Source organism: Podarcis liolepis (assembly GCF_965112155.1).
Source record: "Podarcis liolepis genome assembly, chromosome: 12".
In the NCBI taxonomy this organism is placed as follows: domain Eukaryota; kingdom Metazoa; phylum Chordata; class Lepidosauria; order Squamata; family Lacertidae; genus Podarcis; species Podarcis liolepis.
This window is the reverse complement of record NC_139563.1, coordinates 33,078,809-33,099,198: the sequence shown is the minus strand read 5'-3', so window position 1 is coordinate 33,099,198 and position 20,390 is coordinate 33,078,809. Positions and strand designations below refer to the sequence as shown.

Sequence of the window (20,390 nt, the reverse complement as noted above, 5' to 3'; positions counted from 1 at the left end):
TGTTAAAGCTTAAATTTGTATGGGAAATTATTTAAGTGGGATGTTGCCAAAACATTTGTTTGATGCTGTATTAAGGATACACCTTTAAAGACTTTGGGGTGGGGTTGGGGGACAGGATTCAAGACAGCTGCTTCATATTATCTCACAGTACATGTTCCAAGAACAACTGAGGGCTTTTGTTTTTACAGTGTACCCTATATATGTAGGGTTTGCAGCTTCAATGTAAAGTGGAGCCTCATGGAATTGTTTGTTTTGGGGAAAGTTCACATTGTACACTGCCGTTGATTTAGTTCTGAAGCCCGGTTTCCAGTAAACCAACCCAAGAAGTTTGACGAGAGCTGTTCCTGTGAAATAAAATTTCTGAGAATGGGAGGCACAGGCCAATCTAACTGTAACTACAGATAGCAAGAAGCCACATTTTTGGAGCATAACAGATGAGGAAAAAAGTGCACTAGCATGAAGGTATCTTTTTATCTTTTCACTTTTCTCACCTGCTGAAAGTAGATGCATCATAGCCATGTAAAACCTAACATATGCTCACTTTGTCTCCAATGGAGGCATTTGTAGCAGGAAGGGACCTCTTTTAGAAGAAAAAAAAACTCTGATAGAAGTAGGGTGATTCTACTGTGCTCAAACAGTACAGAACGTGTACATCTCTCAAGCTCCCATAATTTAAATGACTTGCTGTTGAATGTGCCAACAGATGGCACTGACAATGATTGCATTTGAAATGACATCCTGCAACATGGAAATCTTGTGATGTTAGATTGGAGAGGGCTCATTCAAACATAAAATCCACAAACCAGCTGCAACAGCGATCAAGGGACACAGGTGTGAACTGGTCCTCTTTTTAAATTCTTATTACATCCAAAGACTGCAGGAGCACTAAAATAAACAGGAGCAAGTCCTTTTGCCACGGCCTGCATCCGTTTAAAGTAGCTACTATTTTTCACGTCATTATTTGAGATTTGCAATCTATCCCTACAGAAGGGATGAGAAAGGTATAAAACTACAACTCCCATTATCTGTGACCATTGGCTGTGCCGGCACCAACTGATGGGAACTGGAGTGTAACAATACCTGGAGAACCACTGCTTCCCTCTTTCTGCCTTAAGGGATCAGGTCCCAGGAATAAAAGAAAAATGGATTCTGCTTTCTCGATGCAATCTTATGCATGCCTGCTTAGAACTATTTCCAGTGCAGCTTACCCACAGGTAAGTGGAAATAGGTATGGGACTGCAGTCTGCATTAAAGGGCCCTCAGGCAGGTGAGGCAATGAAATATATCTAAAAGAGGCAGATAAGAGCAAATGTTGTGTACAAGTGTGCTCGGGTTTGTTTGTCCATTGTGAAGTGTTCAGCAAACAAAGGAAATGAATTCAATTAATGTTAAATTCACCTTGATCTATGTGGCAGTTTACAGCAATTTTATCACTTGCTTTCCAGTTCTCTCTCTTTTTACGTCTCACTTCTGATTTGGTGTTGTGTGATAACAAGGAACGATGATGGAACACCGGGCCACAAAATGTGCAGAGGAGCTTTCCATCTTTCTAGTGCTGGGTGGGGCCGCTTCCAAGTTTTCTTCGATGCCCTGTGGGTTTCGTTCTCGTATTCTTTCCATTCTTTTATTAGTCAGCAATCACAAAGGGTATTTATAGAACTTTATTATGAGAACTTTCCGGAAGAGCCAAACAGAGTTCTCTCCGCCACAACCTGCTTTCTTTGCCACAGTGTTGAATATACAGGCTTATTTTACATAATCAGAAATAGATGTAAGGAAACACCCTGTGGTTCTCCATTGCTGGGGCAGAAAGTGGGGGTGCTTTAAAGGTACAGACAAAATGAAAGAGCTTAAAGACCTAGACAAGATGTAGGTTTTTTAAAAAATGGACCAAATAAGTTACTCTTTTGCTTAATAGCATCTTAGGAGGATGTCAATTGCCTTCAGCTGCAAAGCATCTTAAGTACTTCACCATGGACATGAGTCAGTAGGAAAGAAGGGTGAAATAGAGTGCTATAGACAGATTATTTTTTTCCTGAGGTACCAGAAAAAGGGCTTGGCCTAGTACTAAAACAAGAGGTGGGGGTAGGGGAGAGAAGCTGCCCACAGTGAAGGGGAAAGTATGTTTTCTATAAAGAATGTCTCTAGGTAGGCCATTTCTAAACTCACCTGCCACCTTTTGACAGCCAGGTTTTGTTTTGCTTGCTCTTTTATTTCTTAAAAAAACTGAAGATTGAGCTAAATGCATTGTGATTGGGCCTCTAGGGCAAGGAACCAAAGTAATGAAAAGTACAACTAGATGAAAGGACAGAAAGCCAGAGGGAAAATAAACTATATCCACACACACACCACTTTAGAAAGAATTCCAGAGCTTTTCCTAAAAAATGCCCACAAGGGAAAAGGCAGAGACAAGGAACTTATATTTTTGTAGCTAACATTCTGTACTGTTCATGCTCTGCTGCCTGACACTTTTAAATTGCATTTGAGATAAGGGGATTTCACCCAGTCGCTGCGTTCAATTGGTACTTGCCCCAAATGCTTTTGAGCATTCAAGGGGTGTGGTTCTTAATCATAGCACTGGACTCGCCCCTTGAGGTAGCACAAAAAGCACGGTCAGTAAACGGGAGCGCAAGTACAAATAAATGAAACGGTGAGTGCCATCACTTCAGACTGAAAATACTGTTCACCTGCAACACTCTAAAATGAGGTGACTGGAGGAACTTTGATTCCACAGTGCTCAGCCTACACAGCACACAGTTGTAAGGAATATGTCTAGCTTTGAGTGTGAGCAAGCACTGGGCCATTAAAGCACAAAGAAAACAAAGCACACAATTTCAGAAGAGAAGAGAATTTATTCTGAAATACATACAGGGAAGGGGAACCTTTGGCCTTCCAGATGTTTGTTGGGTTACAATTTATGTAGTAACCTTACTGTTAAGCCATGCTGACTGCGGCTGAAGAGACTTGGGAGCACATCTAGAGGGCTACAGCTTCTCCATTCTTAAAGGGACCCCTGACCATTAGGTCCAGTCGTGACCGACTCTGGGGTTGCAGTGCTCATCTCGCTCTACTGGCCAAGGGAGCCGGCGTACAGCTTCCGGGTCATGTGGCCAGCATGACTAAGTCGCTTCTGGTGAACCAGAGCAGCGCGCAGAAATGCCGTTTACCTTCCCGGCGGAGCGGTACCTATTTATCTACTTGCACTTCGACGTACTTCAGAGGCGTAGCGTGGGTTGTCAGCACCCGGGGCAAGGCAAGTAATTTGCGCCCCCTAACCCGTGGATTTGCGCCCCCTAACCCTAACCCCCAGATGTTGCGCCCGGTGCGGGCGCCCCCCCTGCACCCCCCACGCTACGCCACTGATGTGCTTTCAAACTGCTAGGTTGGCAGGAGCAGGGACCGAGCAATGGGAGTTCACCCCGTTGTGGGGATTTGAACCACCGACCTTTTGATCGGCAAGTCCTAGGCTCTGTGGTTTAACCCACAGCACCACCCACATCCCTTTGTATCCATTCTTGCTATAATACAAAAAGCTAGGAGCAATAATTGCTATGTGGTTACAATGAACACACATTCTAGAAACGCACACGTGAATGAGCTGCACAAAAATGCACACATCGCCACATTCCAAAGATTTTGCAGCCGAGTGACAGTTCACACCCTTTTTTTTACACCTCTTCTCATACAGCTAATCGGAAACTCTGGGGCTATTTTCCCATGGAACACCAAACCTTTCTGGTATGCACACTCCTTGGACTGATTTCTTTTAACACCTGAAAGCAACTGCCTTTCATAAATACTGCATGGCTGCCTTGCGCATGCAGATGACTGCCTGCAAAAACAGCTCATGGAACTGGGACACTCCACTGAATGCACCATGTATTCACATATCCCTTGAAACAACAAACAGCAACAGATCAATGTGTATTTGCACACAAATCATGTTTTCGGGTTGCTAATTCCAATGAGGCTGTGTACTGGAATGGGTCTGCAAGGATATTTTATGCAAGACTGAAGAACAAAAACCAAATTTAGTTTTCCACCATACTCCATAGCAACAGAGGGGGGAAACCTGCAGCCTTCCAGATGTTGCTGAAGATAGTAAGTGGTCCTTAAATGGAAATGACTCCCACCATCCCTGACCACTGGCCATGCTGGCTGGGATGGGTGTTCTGCCACATCTGGACCACTGCAGGTCTTCCACTTGTACCAGTAGAATGTTAAATGCTGTATTTCGTCCTGGCAGCTAAAGGTAACTGATTTTTAAGTCTAAAGGGTAGAGTTAAATTCTGTGGTCGAGAGCTATAAGTGACCTTTTCATTTTTCCTGTCTTATATACAAAAGGGAAGTCGAAGCTCAATTCAGTATGCTTTTGTTCTAGAGCAGCCTTTCTCAACCTGTGGGTCCCCAGATGTTGTTGAACTACAACTCCCATCACCCCTAGCTAGCAAGGCCAGAGCTCAGGGATGATGGGAGTTGTAGTCCAACATCATCTGGGGACCCACAGGTTGAGAACTGCTGTATCTAGAGGCTTCAATGTGAAGAGTACCAAAACAGCTGGAACAACAGCATCCCAATCTGTGTCACACATTCACAAAGCACTCAACAGAAGTGAACCATTCTACATTAAAGTACATAAGGGTAGAGTTTCAGAAGAAAGCAGTATGTTGGACTTTGATGTCAGCTCTAAACCCAGCTAAAAGTTATCCTTTATGGAGTTGTCAGTGTTTCGAAGACAATTTCTCTGAAATCCCACAACCAAAAGAACGAAATATTATGGTTGCAATCAAAAGGTTCCCATGCGGAGTTGTGTAGCATCAACCTTGTGCCAGTCCACTCTTCTGTGTGCTCCTAATAATGTGAGCAGAATTACATAGTGTTGAAATGGAGATCTAGCTGCTGAGATGTAGCCAAAGGAAGAGAGTACCAGCCTTGAACAAAAACATGCTTCTGTGCATGGGACCCATCTTGTTTGAATAAAAATATTGTCTAATATTATCCAAGGTCAGGTCTAGCATTTGGAAATTCTAACTGGGGGATCAGTGTCAGAACAAATCTACATTCAAAAAAAAATGCCCCCCTTTACTTCCTCCCTCGTCACACGGAGGCCTTAGATCTGGACCTTAATTATGCTTAGAGGAGACCCAATACAACAATGGAACTTAAAATATATTTAAACTGAAGTCCCACTAGCTTTAATGGGTTTCTCCTAAGCATAACAAAGTCTAGATCAGAGCTTTCCAAACTTTTCATGTTGGTGACACACTTTTTAGACAGGCATCATTTTGTGACACAGTAATTCAGTTTTACTAGCAAACTGGAGGTTAAACTGACGCCTTTCCAGCCCTGGGAGGAGCGCCGATTGCGCTCACGCAACACACCTACACACTGCAGCTGACACACTAACATGCCGCGACACACAGTTTGGAAAGCTCTGGTCTAGATCCACCTCAATTGTTTTAAAGGCACCAAAAGCATTTTGAAATTCTTTCTGTTACTGGGGAGTAACACGAACTCAGCTAGTACCTTTGCCAGAGACAGACACCTGAGGGAGTATGCAACAGATGGTTAGAGAGAGGGAGGTCTAGCAATGTTGGATCTTGTGTATGAAAGAGGGTTGTCCATCCCAAGCAGTCCTGGAAACCAAGTTATACAATATACTTTCAAGTGTCTGTATTATCTTCTAGAACTAAGAATAAAGTATGGTGTGCTGTGGAAAAAATTACGTATTAGCTCTAGTCAGGTGATATTTTATTGTCGTATATTATGCTTTACAAGTTTGACTGAAGCTCATTAAAAGCACTATAAAATTATACCCCAACACGTAAGAAATTAACTGCATGACATAAAGCATAGATAACAAAGGGTGATGGGAGACAGACGGAAAGGGGGAAAGCCAAGACAGAATCTACAAAAATGGGTAGTCTAATACTGATTAAAACTAGGAAATAATTTGCTTGGAGGTGGGAGGGTAAGTGTGGGGTTGGTGGGGCAATAATTCAGCAATTCATCACTTTTGAGAACAGTTTGGTGTAGATCAACAGTGCACCACCAATACACAGGTTTGTTACATATAGATGCAGCTAATGCAGAAAAACAAGTTGATATTACACGCAACAGAATTAAACTAGGCTACAATAAAGCAGTACACCAGTTTGTACTGCAGCCTTGGCACTTAGTGGCGGGATCATATTTGGTTTAGCAGAAGTGATATGATACGCAGGTCTCAATTTGTTGTGGAGTTTAATTTTTTTTGTTTTTCTTTTGGTCTTTTTCTTTAAAAAAAACAACCCTACATTATCCCTTTGAACCTTTCACATTTTACAGTACAGCTACTGATTGTCAACATTACTCTTGTAATAATAATAATAATAATAAGAAGAAGAAGATACTGTTACAAAAAATATTACAGCAATTGTTTGGAAAGAAGATAATAAGAAGCAATCAATGGCTACTAATCTAACGCATTTAGTGATGACCAAAGCAAAGTTCAATTGCTTAAAGGGCATTATAGCCCAAGCTTCATAGCTATTATTGAAACATAGTATCAAGCAGTATTGCCCTTTTAAAAGCAGCGCTAGATCCTAAATTTGAAGGTCTACAAACTGCCTAGCCATCTTTTCAAGAAGGACAAATTTACATGATTTGTGTAAGCAAAATTTTACCATGACTCAGATTTAAGATGAAAACAACAACACCGCTTTCAAGTGATTAAAATGGGTAGCCACCTCCCACTATCCATACAACCTTACCCTTAAAAACATTCCTTCTTGTTATATAAACGTATATATATATAAAACTTAACTGAAACTCTTTTCTCATCAAAAATTTAAACACCACCCTGGAGGGAGTTGGTTTATTATTTTTTTTCTTTTTTGAAGAGTCTACACTGTCATTTACATTATACATATGTATGCAATAGACATTTTAATAATATGGAATAACACTTTAAAATTAACTGTTTGTAAAATATTTTACAAAGACATCATTAAATGGTGCTTATTACATATTAACAGCATGTAAGGATATTCACTTGTTTGAACATGTACACATCCCTCCCTCCCTCCCCCATTTAAACTACTATGAAACACCAAACATTGGTGTATGCGATTCTAAAAATCCTCAGATAAAAATCCAATACAATGTTTTCCATTTTTAAAAACAAAGCTTAAAATATCCTTTTTTTTGTTACAAGGATCATCTCTCTCTAATTTTGAACTAAAATAAATTTTCAGTTTTTTCATCTCTTGAACTAAGACATTTAAAGTGAATTCACATACACATAGAAAGATAGCTTTTTCTTTTTAGAGTGCAATCATCAGGGATATTTAACATGAACAGACCCTCTCCCCACTGGAACAGTTGAAAAACAGCAGCCAATCAAAATTTGACCCTCAGTGTAGAAATTTTATTTTACAAAAGTAAACTTTAGTACTATTTGCTACTGAGACATTGCTTTCCACTGGTTTTTAAAATTAACCTATCTCAATAACCACTTTAAATGGAAGTATTTGCATAGAGCAGCCTTGTACTTTTTTTAAAAAGAGACCATTTGACAAGTGTTGTAACACAAGATAAGGCACATGTTTTCAGTATTTGAAATTCAGAGCTAATTCCGAGGAGACAATTTTCTCCTAAAAGGTTTCTGTTTTTACCCTGTTCTACCTGAAGAATGCAGAAAAGCAACAAAACACAAAGTCAAAAATCCCAGTCTTTTAACAAAGTAAAAACTCTGCACATATAGAATAATATCAAATTCTAAGGAAAAACAATATACATTTAATAGAGAAGGAATACACTGCTTATAGGTCTCTAGCTTTTTAAAAACAAACCAAAGTAATCACTAAATAGTCACAAAGTAAATATGATTTGTTCTTACAGTGAATCTCCTTTTTCCTAACAAGCTCCTTTCTGAAATAAGGTAGCAAAGTTGTGAGGCACTTAAGGCTAACTGTAAAGGAGGAATGCAACGGATTTGGTTGTACAAAACCGAAAACTGTGTATCAAACCCTTGTATTAAACTGTCTACTAAAGTGCTAGAACCTGACATGTAAAGTAAAAGGATAAGCTGAAAAACTACTAAATAAAGTTAACTGAAGAAAAGACATAAAAAATTGAGTGCTTCACTTGCTCCTCTATTTAGAACATGGCTTTTTAAAAGGCCTAAAATAACCTAAGATTAACTATCTTATACCATTCCAAATAAGATTGTCGAAAGTGCCCATTTTATCTGCTAAACATAAAACCATTTGCCTTATCTTATGTTCTACAATGTGATGCAGTAATATTGCAATAGTGCATATTTTCACACTCACTGAAAATTACATGTGCACACTTTTAGGCCACGATTACAGCTCCAACTTCCACCTATAAATATTAGGTTTGGGATGACAAATCCTATATGCATGCGTTTTAAGTGCAACCACACATGATTTTCAATCTCTGTTCAATAATCCAGTCCTGATCTCTTTCTCTATATGACTTTGTTCTTGAACTACATAAAACCACTGGATGCCAAATCAGAGAAAGATCTGGATTCCGCTGGATGATGAAGAGGCTGAAGATGTGTTCCAGGCTGGGTGTTGACAACATCTAATTGCGGTGGATATGCATCATTCATATTTCCTCCATTAAAACTATTCTGGAACTAGAAAAAAAAGGTAAGGTCTTATTAAAGAGAAATTGCTTTCTTCTTAACAGCGCTAATTTATATCCAGGTATAGAATAAGTGATCCTGCATGCAGTATCCTAATTTCACTGCTTAAGCAGAAACTATTTGATCCCAGCTAAGCTAGTTGCACTCAGGTCCTTTGGGAGCCAATGTGAAAAGTTATTTCAATGAAAACTAAATGCAACTTATCCCAACACCTGTAAAATATGTAACACAGAATCTTAACGGGACACATTTAACAGGTAGTGGAAAGGACAACTGTTTTCTTTCCCAGCTTCCTGAAATGGTTCTTGCCTAGCAGGAAAGACTGGTTTCTGCTGAATGAAGAGAAAAGATTTCATTTCCCCCATTTCTTCTTCTAAGTCTCTCCATATAATACAGGGAGGTGTGTGTGTGTGTGTGTGTGTGAGAAAAACAACTTATGGCTTTCATCTTCCTAGCATAGTATCTACCTAATATCTGCTCAAGCAGGCCTGTTTCATCCACCTCACCTCAAGAGGATACCCTCAACAGTCCATAGGTGCTGGATGCTGACAGCATGGGCAAGCTCACTGAAGGTTTTATAATTTGCTTTTTAAAAGTACAAACTAATATAATTCTGCATACTTTGGCAGTCTACCAAGTATGTGCAACATACCACATAATTTTAGGGTGTTCTATTCCAATGCCAAATTATTAAAAGTTATTATGGTGATGAATTTGCTCTTAAAATTTTCAGAAAATTTATGAATTCTGAATCTTTTTAAGCTATGTTTAGCTAAACAGCCTCAGAGTATTTTGCATTTGGCAGCAGCAGATATTCACTGCTATTTAGTGCACTCTGGATTTTGCTCTAATTTCACTCGCCCACCTACCCATGAAAACATTATTTCACAGGCAGCAAAGATCACATTTCAGTCTTTGAATCAAATATCTAAATTTCACATTTTGTTTCAAATGCTTTAGTTTCAAGCTCTAACACAGGCAACATCAACAAAAGCAGAAGTAAAACATCTAGCCTGGTTTCCAAATATGCAACATCTTCCGATTGAAGAAGTGCTCGATCAAATAGATTATACACAAGTATCAAATACAAATAACTACATTTCTAACACTATAACTTAGATATGCAGTGTACAATCCTATACATGTCTATTCAGAAATAATCCCCAATGAGTTCAATGGGACTTATTCCCACATAAATGTGTACACGACTGCAGCCTAAAATATATACCACTATGAACTGCTGCAACCTCCTGAAAGCTATTTAGACTTTTGGATACTGAGCCATTTGACAGCTCTGAAATCTTTTTGTCAGTTGTAGAGAAAAATTATAACAAAATCCAGGACTTGGAAGATAAAGCATATTTTGCATCACTTGATCTGACCATCTCAGCACCTTAACACGTCAAAAATTTAATTTATATTTCTGTCAGAATATTTTGGAGCCTTTTTTCCAGCTACCCCTAACTTTAGATCTTTCTAGTTTATATAACGGAAGTTCCACTAGCTCTTGTCTGAATCACTGCTTTTACTGAACTCTTCCTCTTAAGAGTGTTTTCAAGTTCATTTCAGGCCAAAAGGAGATGCTCCAAAAAGCCTGAAGAGATTTCTTCTTAAAATGAGTATAAAGTGCATCAAAAAATTACACATCAGCACCCTCAGAAATGGCTATAAATCATAAAGACAATCCAGTTCTATTAAATGCAACGTTCTACAATGCAATTTTTGTTGAGACATGAATAATCACATGATCCAAATAATTACACCGAGAGGATGTATAATAATAAATACAGGCATTAACAAAAAGTCTCTTTGTGGGATGCATGGTGGATGCATATGCAAAGGCTAGTGATGTTCTCTTAAAAAGTGGACTTGGATGGCCCCAGAGGAGGTTTTCTAAAAGATCAATAGCTCCAACTAAGGCCAACGAAAGTGCAGCCAAGGGCTGTGCAAGCATACACTCCAAACTGCCAGAGCATGTCCTACCCCAAGTCATTGACCTTTATAGCAAGAGATCTAAATCCTACAAGCACAAAGCTTTAATGAAGAGTTTCGTAGAATGCACAACTTATCATGTCATGGTTTGGCATTATATGCACGGGGAGAGGAGAACCAAGCTTTAGCCTTATGTGCTTCTTTCCTCCTCTTGCGTGCTGGGGTTGTTTTCTTTTTCAGAAATGCAGCGTTTCATAAAATTAACTGGTAACATATTGGATTGATACAAGTCAAATCTAAAAGCAATGTTATCAACAATTTTTTCCAGGTGACTGCTCTTAGAAAAGCACATATTCTGATGCACACAAGCATTCTAAAACTAATGTTTCAGTGCCTTTCCCCCCTTTAATATCAAAATTTTATTTGAAATCCACGTTGAAGGTCTTGACTTTGAGCAGCAAACACCTGACAAAGATGTTATTTAATCCTCACAGTTCTAAGCCCCCCCCCCCCATTTTTTCATCAACATGATGGGTGATTGTTCATTGGTGTCTGTGCATGAGCGGAATGGACATTTGCTTGTGCAGCAAGACTTCTTCTGCCTCTCCTCCCATTTGCAGCCCCCTCCCAAATCTGCTCCAGACGGTTAAGAGACATTCAGAGGCAGATGAGGGAGGTTCAGGGAACTCCGGGAGTGGGGAGGAGAGTAAAGTGAAAGTCCGGTCAGGAAAGAGAAAGTCCACTTACACTATACTGAATTTCATCAGGTATAAGGAAGTCAGCCTCTTTGATTTCAATGGATCAAAAGAGAGATGATATTAGGGACGCGGGTGGAGCTGTGGGTTAAACCACAGAGCCTAGGACTTGCCAATCAGAAGGTCGGCGGTTCGAATCCCCCAACGGGGTGAGCTCCCGTTGCTCGGTCCCTGCTCCTGCCAACCTAGCAGTTCGAAAGCATGTCAAAATGCAAGTAGATAAATAGGTACCGCTCCGGCGGGAAGGTAAACAGCATTTACGTGCACTGCTCTGGTTCGCCAGAAGCGGCTTAGTCATGCTGGCCACATGACCCGGAAGCTGTACGCCGGCTGCCTTGGCCAATAAAGTGAGATGAGCGCCGCAACCCCAGAGTTGGCTATGACTAGACCTAATGGTCAGGGGTCCCTTTATCTTTTTACATAAATAAAGAAGCTTAAATTTGATAAGATTTCACATGTCATTATCTATTGAGCATCTATTGAGAACTGTAAAAAAAAAAAAGTTTGTTCAATTCATGTTTACTGAAATGAATAAGAGCAGCATGATTGCTGTTATATTTATTAAGGCAATGTGCAAATTTGGCATAATCTAGTTTAATGGCCAGGGATGGTCCCTGTAGCCTTATGCCATTTCCCTATCCTGCAGTTTTCCCAACTATCCAACGCTTCCTCTTGCCTTGGTACAAATTAGTTGTGGCCCATGTAGTGAGGGATAGGGAAGGAAACTTCTGGTTGTTGCTGTTGTTGTTATAGCTTATGGGAATTTCACATCCATGGCCATTACACTTGCAGTCCATAATGTTTATTACATGCCAAGTTTGTGTAAACAAGAATAATTCACTGTAGCTTCCGAACAGCACATGTTTTCAATGTGATTTTTAAAGATGAATATTTTTGCCGCAAGACATGGAGAGTATGGTCAGTGAAGTGGTCTTGGGGGAACTGTCACAAGGGACTTTATACACCAAAAGATGCTACATTTTAGAAATCGATCTAGATCGATTTCAGCCTAGATCTAGGCTGCAGTTGAAGAAGACATAAACTGTTTTTTAAAAATCCTAACAGGATGAATGTGAGTCTCTCTAGAAAACCTCTAGTTTGGAATTTGGATATATGCTCCAAGCTAAGCAAAGAGAATGGCAAACCGAACAAAGGGCTTATGTGAAAGTTTCTTTACATTTGTTGCCTGACACATACTATATGGCACATAAAAGTCTATTTTGGTTTTGAACATTATAGTTCTATAACACTTGTTGGGGATAATTGCCAACTAATGAAAACTACTGTGGATGAAGATTTAGCTGTGGGCTTTGTTATAGGGTCTCAGACTCAGAATTCAAACTTACTGGAGTAAAAAAAGAAAAGTTTCAATGCATACTAAAGTAAACCTTCAAGCTGGGTGAGTCAGAGAGCTACTGAATGAGTCAAATATAATAGCTTGAAGGCAGACCCAGCTGCATTTCAAACAATGATGGAAAAATGTCAACTATTACAGCTATGGAAGGATTACAGTTCTAGCCACGCAACACTGTACTAAAAGTTGAAAACATAGCTTTAAGCAGTGGCCAGCTTCTAATATCTTGTAGTGTTTTGATTTTTTTCCCATGCATCTACAGCAGTACTTCGCCAGCGGAGGGTCTGGGGCCATCAGTGGGCCCATGTCTACTACTAGATGGGCATCAAGTGCTTGGGCATACTGTAGCCCATTGGACTGACCAATGCAAGAGCAGCAGCATCTTGCCCCTGGTTTAGTAAATGGGGATGCTGAGTCACGACACATCCAGAGCCAATGCCAATATTTAGGTTGAGAAAAGCTGAAGGATGGACATCCTTGCCACAAGGAAATTTCTGTGGCAAAGAATTTAGCAATTTTCAAAGAGAAAGTAGATGTCAATAGAAAATGCCAGTAACTGCCAGCTAGCTATGCCAAGCTCTACCTCAGTCTACTATCATTTTGTGATTGATTCTGCCTTTGGCTCTGTCATTTTCTGGCTCTTGTGAATTTTCAGCCCTCTCAAGTGAAAGTTCGAGAAATCCTGGTCTGCAGCAGCAAGTAATTGTTAAGATATACCAACGGGGTTTCGTTTCCTGTGTGTTGTATACAAATTTAACAGAACTGAGGCTAAAATGGGTTAAAGATCAGAAAGTCCAATTTTAGTCCCAAGGCAAGGTCGTCTTATAGATCAGCCCATATGAGAGTTTGCCAAGAGAAGCTGCCAGCTGGGGTTGGAAGAGTCATCACTAGACCTGACCTACACCAAATAACCATCATCAGCCACATCAATTTTCTTCTCCTAATGCTGTCCTAAGGAGATATTATAAATGTGTTCTATCCCACAAACTTCTGAATGCCACCCAAAATTTATTCACAAATAAATTATTAAAGATAATATTGTCCTTCTACACTTATTTCGGTTCTTAAATAATTGTTCCTTATGACTCCAAAAATAATCTGAGAGCATTTGATGCTGACCATGTGAACACACTCAAATTATGTAGATATTGTTTATTTCTTTCCCGTGCAAAAGTGCATTAATCACTACTTTAAATATTTTAAATTACCTACAGTAATGTAGCAAAATTAAGTTTCCTGACCCTAATGAAGCAAATAATTCACCATTTGATATGACTAATCCTTTTTTCTTCATAGTTACAGTTAAAATAATTGCTAAGCAATAATGAGGCAGCAGAAGAAAAGGATTCTACTGGAGGGATACCAGAAAATTTATGCTGCGCAGCTAAGTCCTTAGGTCTCTTTAGGATGGCCCACTGAATAAAACTCCATGCACAAATTAAGATGCAAACCAATCAGATGGCAACAGTTCATTTGTACAATGAATTTGTATATTTAAAATTGTTAGCTAGAGAGCAACTCTCAGAACACTGACATAGCACATTTCCAAGTTAAAAAAAAGCCAAACAAATAATTTCAGAAATGCCATACCTTGCTTAGCAATGCTTGCTGTCCAGATACCACAGGATTATACTGCATTTGTTCTGTGCTGTTTGGTTGAGTTTCAGATACACACTGATACATTGACACAGCACCTGCATAGCACGTCTGTGGAGTTACTATAACTTGCTGAGAGTTTACTCCACAAGGCTGGCTTTCCGGAACCTGCTGCAAACAACTGAGAAAATCCTCCAGACCAGAAGACCCTGAATAGGATGATCTGTCAAAGCTTCCTACTGGGAAGTCTATCTGTGTAAAATCTGAAAGCTGTGACACCATGCTGGTTGGCTGCTTGTAGGGAATGAACTCCTGCCTACAAGCGTATGTTGCTGTGTTGACTTCAGATTTGTAAGGGAACTCCTGAGTTACCTCCTGCATGCCAGAAAAGACATACGGCTGTGTCTGTTGCTGTGAAGGGTTAAGGGGCATGCTGCTGACAGAGTTCCAGTTTGCGAGCATCCCATTGACCTGCATGTGCTTCATCTTCTGACACAGCTGCTGCTGCTGCTCCACCCCTGGTTGCTTCTGCTGCTGCTCCAGTTGCTGCTGCATTAAACAAGTAGAGTTCTGAACCATGGGCTGCTGTTGCTGCTGGCAACCCGAATACAAGAGGTCAGACTTGTTTAAAGACTCCTGAACATAGGTCAAGATTTCATCAGTTATATCTATGTCTCTAATATCATCTGCCCCAGAAAGTTCGTTTTTAAAAAACTCTTCATCCTGCTGAAAACATTTTATATCTTCAAAGTCAACACCCAGAGTTTTCATGATGTTGTACAGTTCACTGTTTTTGTTATCCTGAAAAAGTCCCACGCTGTCTTCAGGAAGCATCAAGTTGCTTTCCTGGGGGCACTCAGTCTGCTCCTGTTTCAGAATGCTGTTATTCCTCACTGGTAAAACATTATCCTGCCAATCACAGGCCATCATGCTACCCAGTTCATCCCAGGTGTCCGCAAAAAGGTTCCTCTCAAAGGAAATTTTATTTGGAGCAGGTGGGCAGAGATACACAGATTCATCTTGCTGCAACATTGCACCCAGAAGGGAATTGGGATCAACAGATTCTTTGCGCAGTGCAGCCTTAGAAGAAGCTCCTTTCCCAATGCTGCTTTTAACCTTTGCCTGAGAAGAATCCATTAAGCCAGGTGGCTGAAACATCACTTCATAGAGCACAGCCTCACCTGTCGCGAACACGAAGGGCAGCTTCATGTTCCGCTTCCGTAAATGCTCTGCCCCTTCTTCATCTCTGAATTGCAAAATAACAAGGAGAGCAAGTTAAGAAAGAAAGGAAAGCTATACAGTCATACCTCGGGTTACAGACGCTTCAGGTTACATTTTTCCGGGTTACGGACCGCTGAAACCCGGAAGTACCAGAACAGGTTACTTCCAGGTTTCGGCAGTCGCACATGCGCAAAAGCGCTAAATTGCACTTTGCACATGCTCAGAAGTGCCGAATTGGAACCCGCGCATGCGCAGATGCAGGTTGCAAACGCTGTGGGTTGCGAAAGTGCATCCCGCATGGATCACGTTCGCAACCTGAGCATCCACTGTATTTTACTTTAGTGCTGCAACCGACTCTCCCAGTACCTGAACAGATACAGAAAGCAATTATAAGTGGGGGAAAGGCACAGCACTAAAACTGTGCACCTATATAAGAAGCAGACACTAATGGTAGGCTGGGAGACAAAAAACATAATTTACATATTGACCTAGATCCGAAGGACCACATGACAGCTTCCTTATGCCTACAGGAAGTTTGAACATGTTTTTGAAAGACACCCCTAGCTTCTGCCAATTCCACATGGCAAAATGTTTTTGAAAGCACAGGGAAGGGTGGGGAGAGATGACGGGCCACTCTGCATCCTAGTCATTAAGTTCAATTTTTATATCGAAACTATTTGCTAATGGAGATTAGAAATTCTATCAATCCTGTATCTACAAACAACATTCAATAATGAATATTCTGCATAGCATTAATAATCAAGAACAACAACTAAAAGGTCACACAAGTATTTTAAATGATTTTGTCATTCACAAAAACATGTTACAGAATATTTACTTTACTTAGGCGAAGATCCAAAAAAGTGAAGATAGTTCTATGCACCTCAGGGGGCATCAAACCTTTTGATTAATAACAGTTCCCCTTGCTGTATGGGAATTAGCTTTTTCAAACTGAGTAGAGTTAAAAGCAGCTTGTGATACTGTAGTTATTCTTCAGAGACAATAAAAGCAAATAATTTCACACTGGGCTAATGCAAGCCTCTAGCATGTACTTGTTTTGGGTTTCAGTCTATAAGATTATTAACCCACCTTATCCCATTTTGAAGGTTACTAGTAACTCATACAGCAACACCACAACAATTAAAAAAGTTTAATATAATTGTTTCAAATACATATTGCCCTGTAAAAAGGGCCAAACTACCCACAGAGAAAAGAAGAACAAAACAACATTAAGCAAGTCCCTAAACCAAGCAAGGCATTGTTTCAGATCCCATGTAAAGGAAGCACTGATAAACTGTGGTTAAGGGGTAAGCAGGCATTGTCAAGATTCTCATAACTAACCACAGAACCAGCATTTTGCCTGCACTTGCTCCATAGGGAGATAATGCTTTTAGTGGGAGGATAGGAAGTACAGGGCTAGAATTCTCCCCACAGGACAAACTTTTATATATAAAAGTTTTGAATAAGATATCCTTAGATCATCCCAACTGCAGTGTCTCTATAAGTCAGTGGCTACTTACGTAAGAGGTCTCTGTGTAGCAATAATATAATCTGGTCTCCCATTTTTGTAAACCAGGCGTGCATTTGCTTGAACCCAGGCCCATCGATTTTCTTTGGTAAGAAGTCGAAACACAGTCATACCACTCTCTCCAGTCTTCATCACTAAAAAAATGGAGCAAGAAAAAAGAGAGAAGCATCTTTAATGATGCCCAATAAAAATTTGGCATTCCTATTTACATAGAACTTACAAACTAATCAAATCAAAACTACTTAAAAGGTTAAGTCCAGCTAATTTTCAGGATCAAATGCATATCCATTTAAATAGGCCTTTAGTTATGACTGACTCATGTCCCATTGATTTCAGTGGTTTACTCTAGATATGACGGAGTTTGGATCCAACCTACTGTTCTGTATTCTATTCTCAACAACACAATGACCGTATTTGCATGCCAGGCTAAAACATGGTTTGCTGAGAATGCACAAGCATAATTAAGTCTCAGGACTTCTCTTGTATAGCTGGAATAGCTTTTGAAACTTTTTGTTCTGCTTCTAGCAAATCACATTTCCCTACAGTACAGTCCTGAAATTGTGGTAAATGCTAACTGCGATTAGTTTAAACAATTTGGCTTCAGAAAACCATGTTTTGAATTTGGCTTGATTTAAACTGACCATAGTCGGTGTTTAATTCTGGTTAACTAAATCTGTCAATAAAAGCTTCCAAAATTATCTTCCAAGCTGTATAGGAGAAGCAAAAGAAAGTATTCAAGCCCAAGTTCATTGCAAATTGTACATAACATGCTAAACCATGGGTCGGTATTATGTACAAATATGGCCAACATTTCATAGGTAAACAGAAATAACAGGTATAGAACCCAAGAGGTTTCAACTGCAACTTATTTAAAACTTTTCAGTATTTTGGGGGGAAGGGGTGTCTCTAAATAGGATAAAAATATGGAATATTTTAACTGGTTTTAGAAAACAAAGTTATTTCCCATATTAATGGAAACTGTAGTTTTAAAAAAGCTTTCAGCAAGGAGAATGGAAGGCATCTCAAATAAAATGCTAAATAGGACATAGAAAGAGTACACCCCTTCAGCAGAAGCTATAGAGATGGTCAAAATTTGTGACAAAGGGATTCAAATACATCAAGGTCAGAAAACGTTCTAAATTTAGACTTTGACTACTTTGAAGAGATTTTTTCCATCTGCCTGAGAAAACTGCTGAACTGGCAGCAAGAGAGGCAGAGAAGAGGAAGTGCAAAGAGCAGGATGTGACAGGAACATGGAGAATGAAGCTAAAGGAATCCACATGGGAAAATTAAACACTGCTTCTTCCAACGTAAGCTCCCGTGTTTGGTCGAAGGACACGTCTAGAAAAAAGCCCTTATTAGAAAAACAATATGGTTAATTTTGGACACATTTCTGAATTTATTTTGGCACACTTTGTTCTGCTTCATGGCTCAGCAGAAGAGGGCACTTACTTCGGACATGATTCTCAGCACAATAAAGCATATCAGCTGCATGGATAAACTGGTATCCTGTTCCTCTCATGCATAGTTCTGCTTCAGTGTAACCCAGCACAATTCGGCCTCTGCAAAAGATATTTAAAACATTTTAAACATATTATGCAATCAAGAGCTTGAAGAAAAATAAATAAAACAAAACCCAAAATAAACAAAATAAAATCAGAATTTCCCACTGAAAAGCTGAACAAGCAGAAAACAACAACTACTAGGCAATTCGCAACAGCTAAATATTGCCCAAAATAATTAATAATAATAATAATAATAATAATAATAATAATTTAAAAAACCAACAACTTACCACCTTTCCAGAAATATTAAAGCAACGAAACCAAAACACTACAATACAAAATTTAATCTATAAGCAGTTAGGAGAGGAAGTACAGTAGGCCAGTATCACTGATCACTGGATCCTTTTTTAAAATTGTTTTTACTTTTTATCTATGTCATTTTAAATTGTTATTGATTTTAATGTTGTACTTTTTTGTTTTAGATTTTATGATTTATGTGGAAATTGTTTTCCATTTGGTTGTGTACCTTCTGATATGCTCTGTTTATTGTTTATGACTTTTGTTATGTTGGTAATTATGTAACTCTTGTTATGCTGTAAGCCACCTTGAGCACTGTTTTGACTATGGAAAGGCGGCATACAAATAAAAAATGATGATCATGATGATGATAGAAGAAAAGTGTCCCATATCTTGCTTCCTGAAAATGTGGCTTAAATTCATTATTGACCAGTAATTCTCTGGAATATGTACATTTTGGTCATTAAAGATGAAGAAGATCATGAATGAAGCTGTACTTATTTAGAGGGGATAATTAGCTGAACTTCAATGGAAAGGGTGTAAGGACTAAGGATGCAGAACAATTGCCACCGGGGCTACATAGATTTATATATTACAACTTTAACCTGTACTTCTGAATTTCAGCTATAGCGTATAATTATTCTCAGATAACCTTGCACTTACTTTGCATCACATCCTGTAGGTGTGAAGTCTAGCTTATGCTTAGTTCTGAAGATGAAGTTTTTGGTACGTATTTCAAGAATGGATGGAGGTTGAAGTGGAGTAGCCACTGCAAACAAAGCCAATTGGGGGGATATTGAAGTGCCATCCTTTCCTTTCTTGTTCTGTCCGTGGAGAAACTTTAGTCTCCCTTGAAAATTCATGGCCTTTAAAAGAAGAAAACCAGTTATAACCTCATGCCGCATTTTTAGATACAATTTCATTTTTGTTAAATATAGCTGTGACAAGCTATGCCACTGGATATTTTAAACATCATCCAAAAGAGCAAGTTTACCCAATTTTACTATGGGACGACCAATCATGTGAAAGGATAGTGAATCTTAAATTAAGAGATTTGATGAACAGCCATTGCATCATGCACTATTGAGAGTGAATCCCTTTACTGTTATTTCACAAGTAGTTACTTTTATGCAAATATGCAGATTACTTTTTTATATTGTTTAAACAATTCTTTTGAAAGTACAGTCATACCTCGGGATAGGAATGAGGTGGCTTGCGCGTTTTCGGGTTGTGGACCGCGCCGAACCCGGAAGTACCAAAACGGGTTACTTCCGGGTTTCGGCACTCACGCATGCTCAGGAACACAAACCGACGTCACTGGTACTGTTAGCTAGGGATGATGGGAGTTGTAGTCCCAAAACAGGTGGAGGGCCAAGTTTGTCTATGCCTGGCTTAAGGCTATGCACTTGCTAGCTCCAATTCAAGGTCAATATAGTCCTACTCACGCATACAGGATTCAGAAGTGGAATAGCTATGATAGCTTTTTGTTTCTTTTAAAAATCGAGTGAAAAATCTGAAATCATAGTATCCTGTTAGGTGTGAACCA

At 39.4% G+C, this 20,390-nt stretch overlaps 1 protein-coding gene and 1 long non-coding RNA gene across 2 annotated transcripts in view; both read right to left on the bottom strand.

Annotated features, from left to right (window-relative positions):
• Positions 1-1,646: 1,646 nt before the first annotated feature.
• On the bottom strand, positions 1,647-5,465 carry LOC310690031. Its single transcript, XR_014517811.1, has 2 exons — positions 3,528-5,465; positions 1,647-3,013 (listed from the first exon to the last, which is right to left on the bottom strand). It is a non-coding gene; the product is annotated as an uncharacterized lncRNA (long non-coding RNA).
• Positions 5,466-5,734: 269 nt separating this feature from the next.
• Positions 5,735-20,390, bottom strand: part of AHR (aryl hydrocarbon receptor) — a 47,445-nt gene continuing 32,789 nt past the window's right edge. Inside the window, exons 7-11 of the mRNA XM_083467995.1 lie at positions 19,508-19,710; positions 18,495-18,604; positions 17,035-17,176; positions 14,288-15,539; positions 5,735-8,647 (exon numbers count right to left, since the gene is read on the bottom strand). Coding sequence (XP_083324121.1) covers positions 8,495-8,647; positions 14,288-15,539; positions 17,035-17,176; positions 18,495-18,604; positions 19,508-19,710 — 1,860 coding nt within the window. The 3' untranslated portion in view covers positions 5,735-8,494. The remainder of the gene's footprint in view (positions 8,648-14,287; positions 15,540-17,034; positions 17,177-18,494; positions 18,605-19,507; positions 19,711-20,390) is intronic.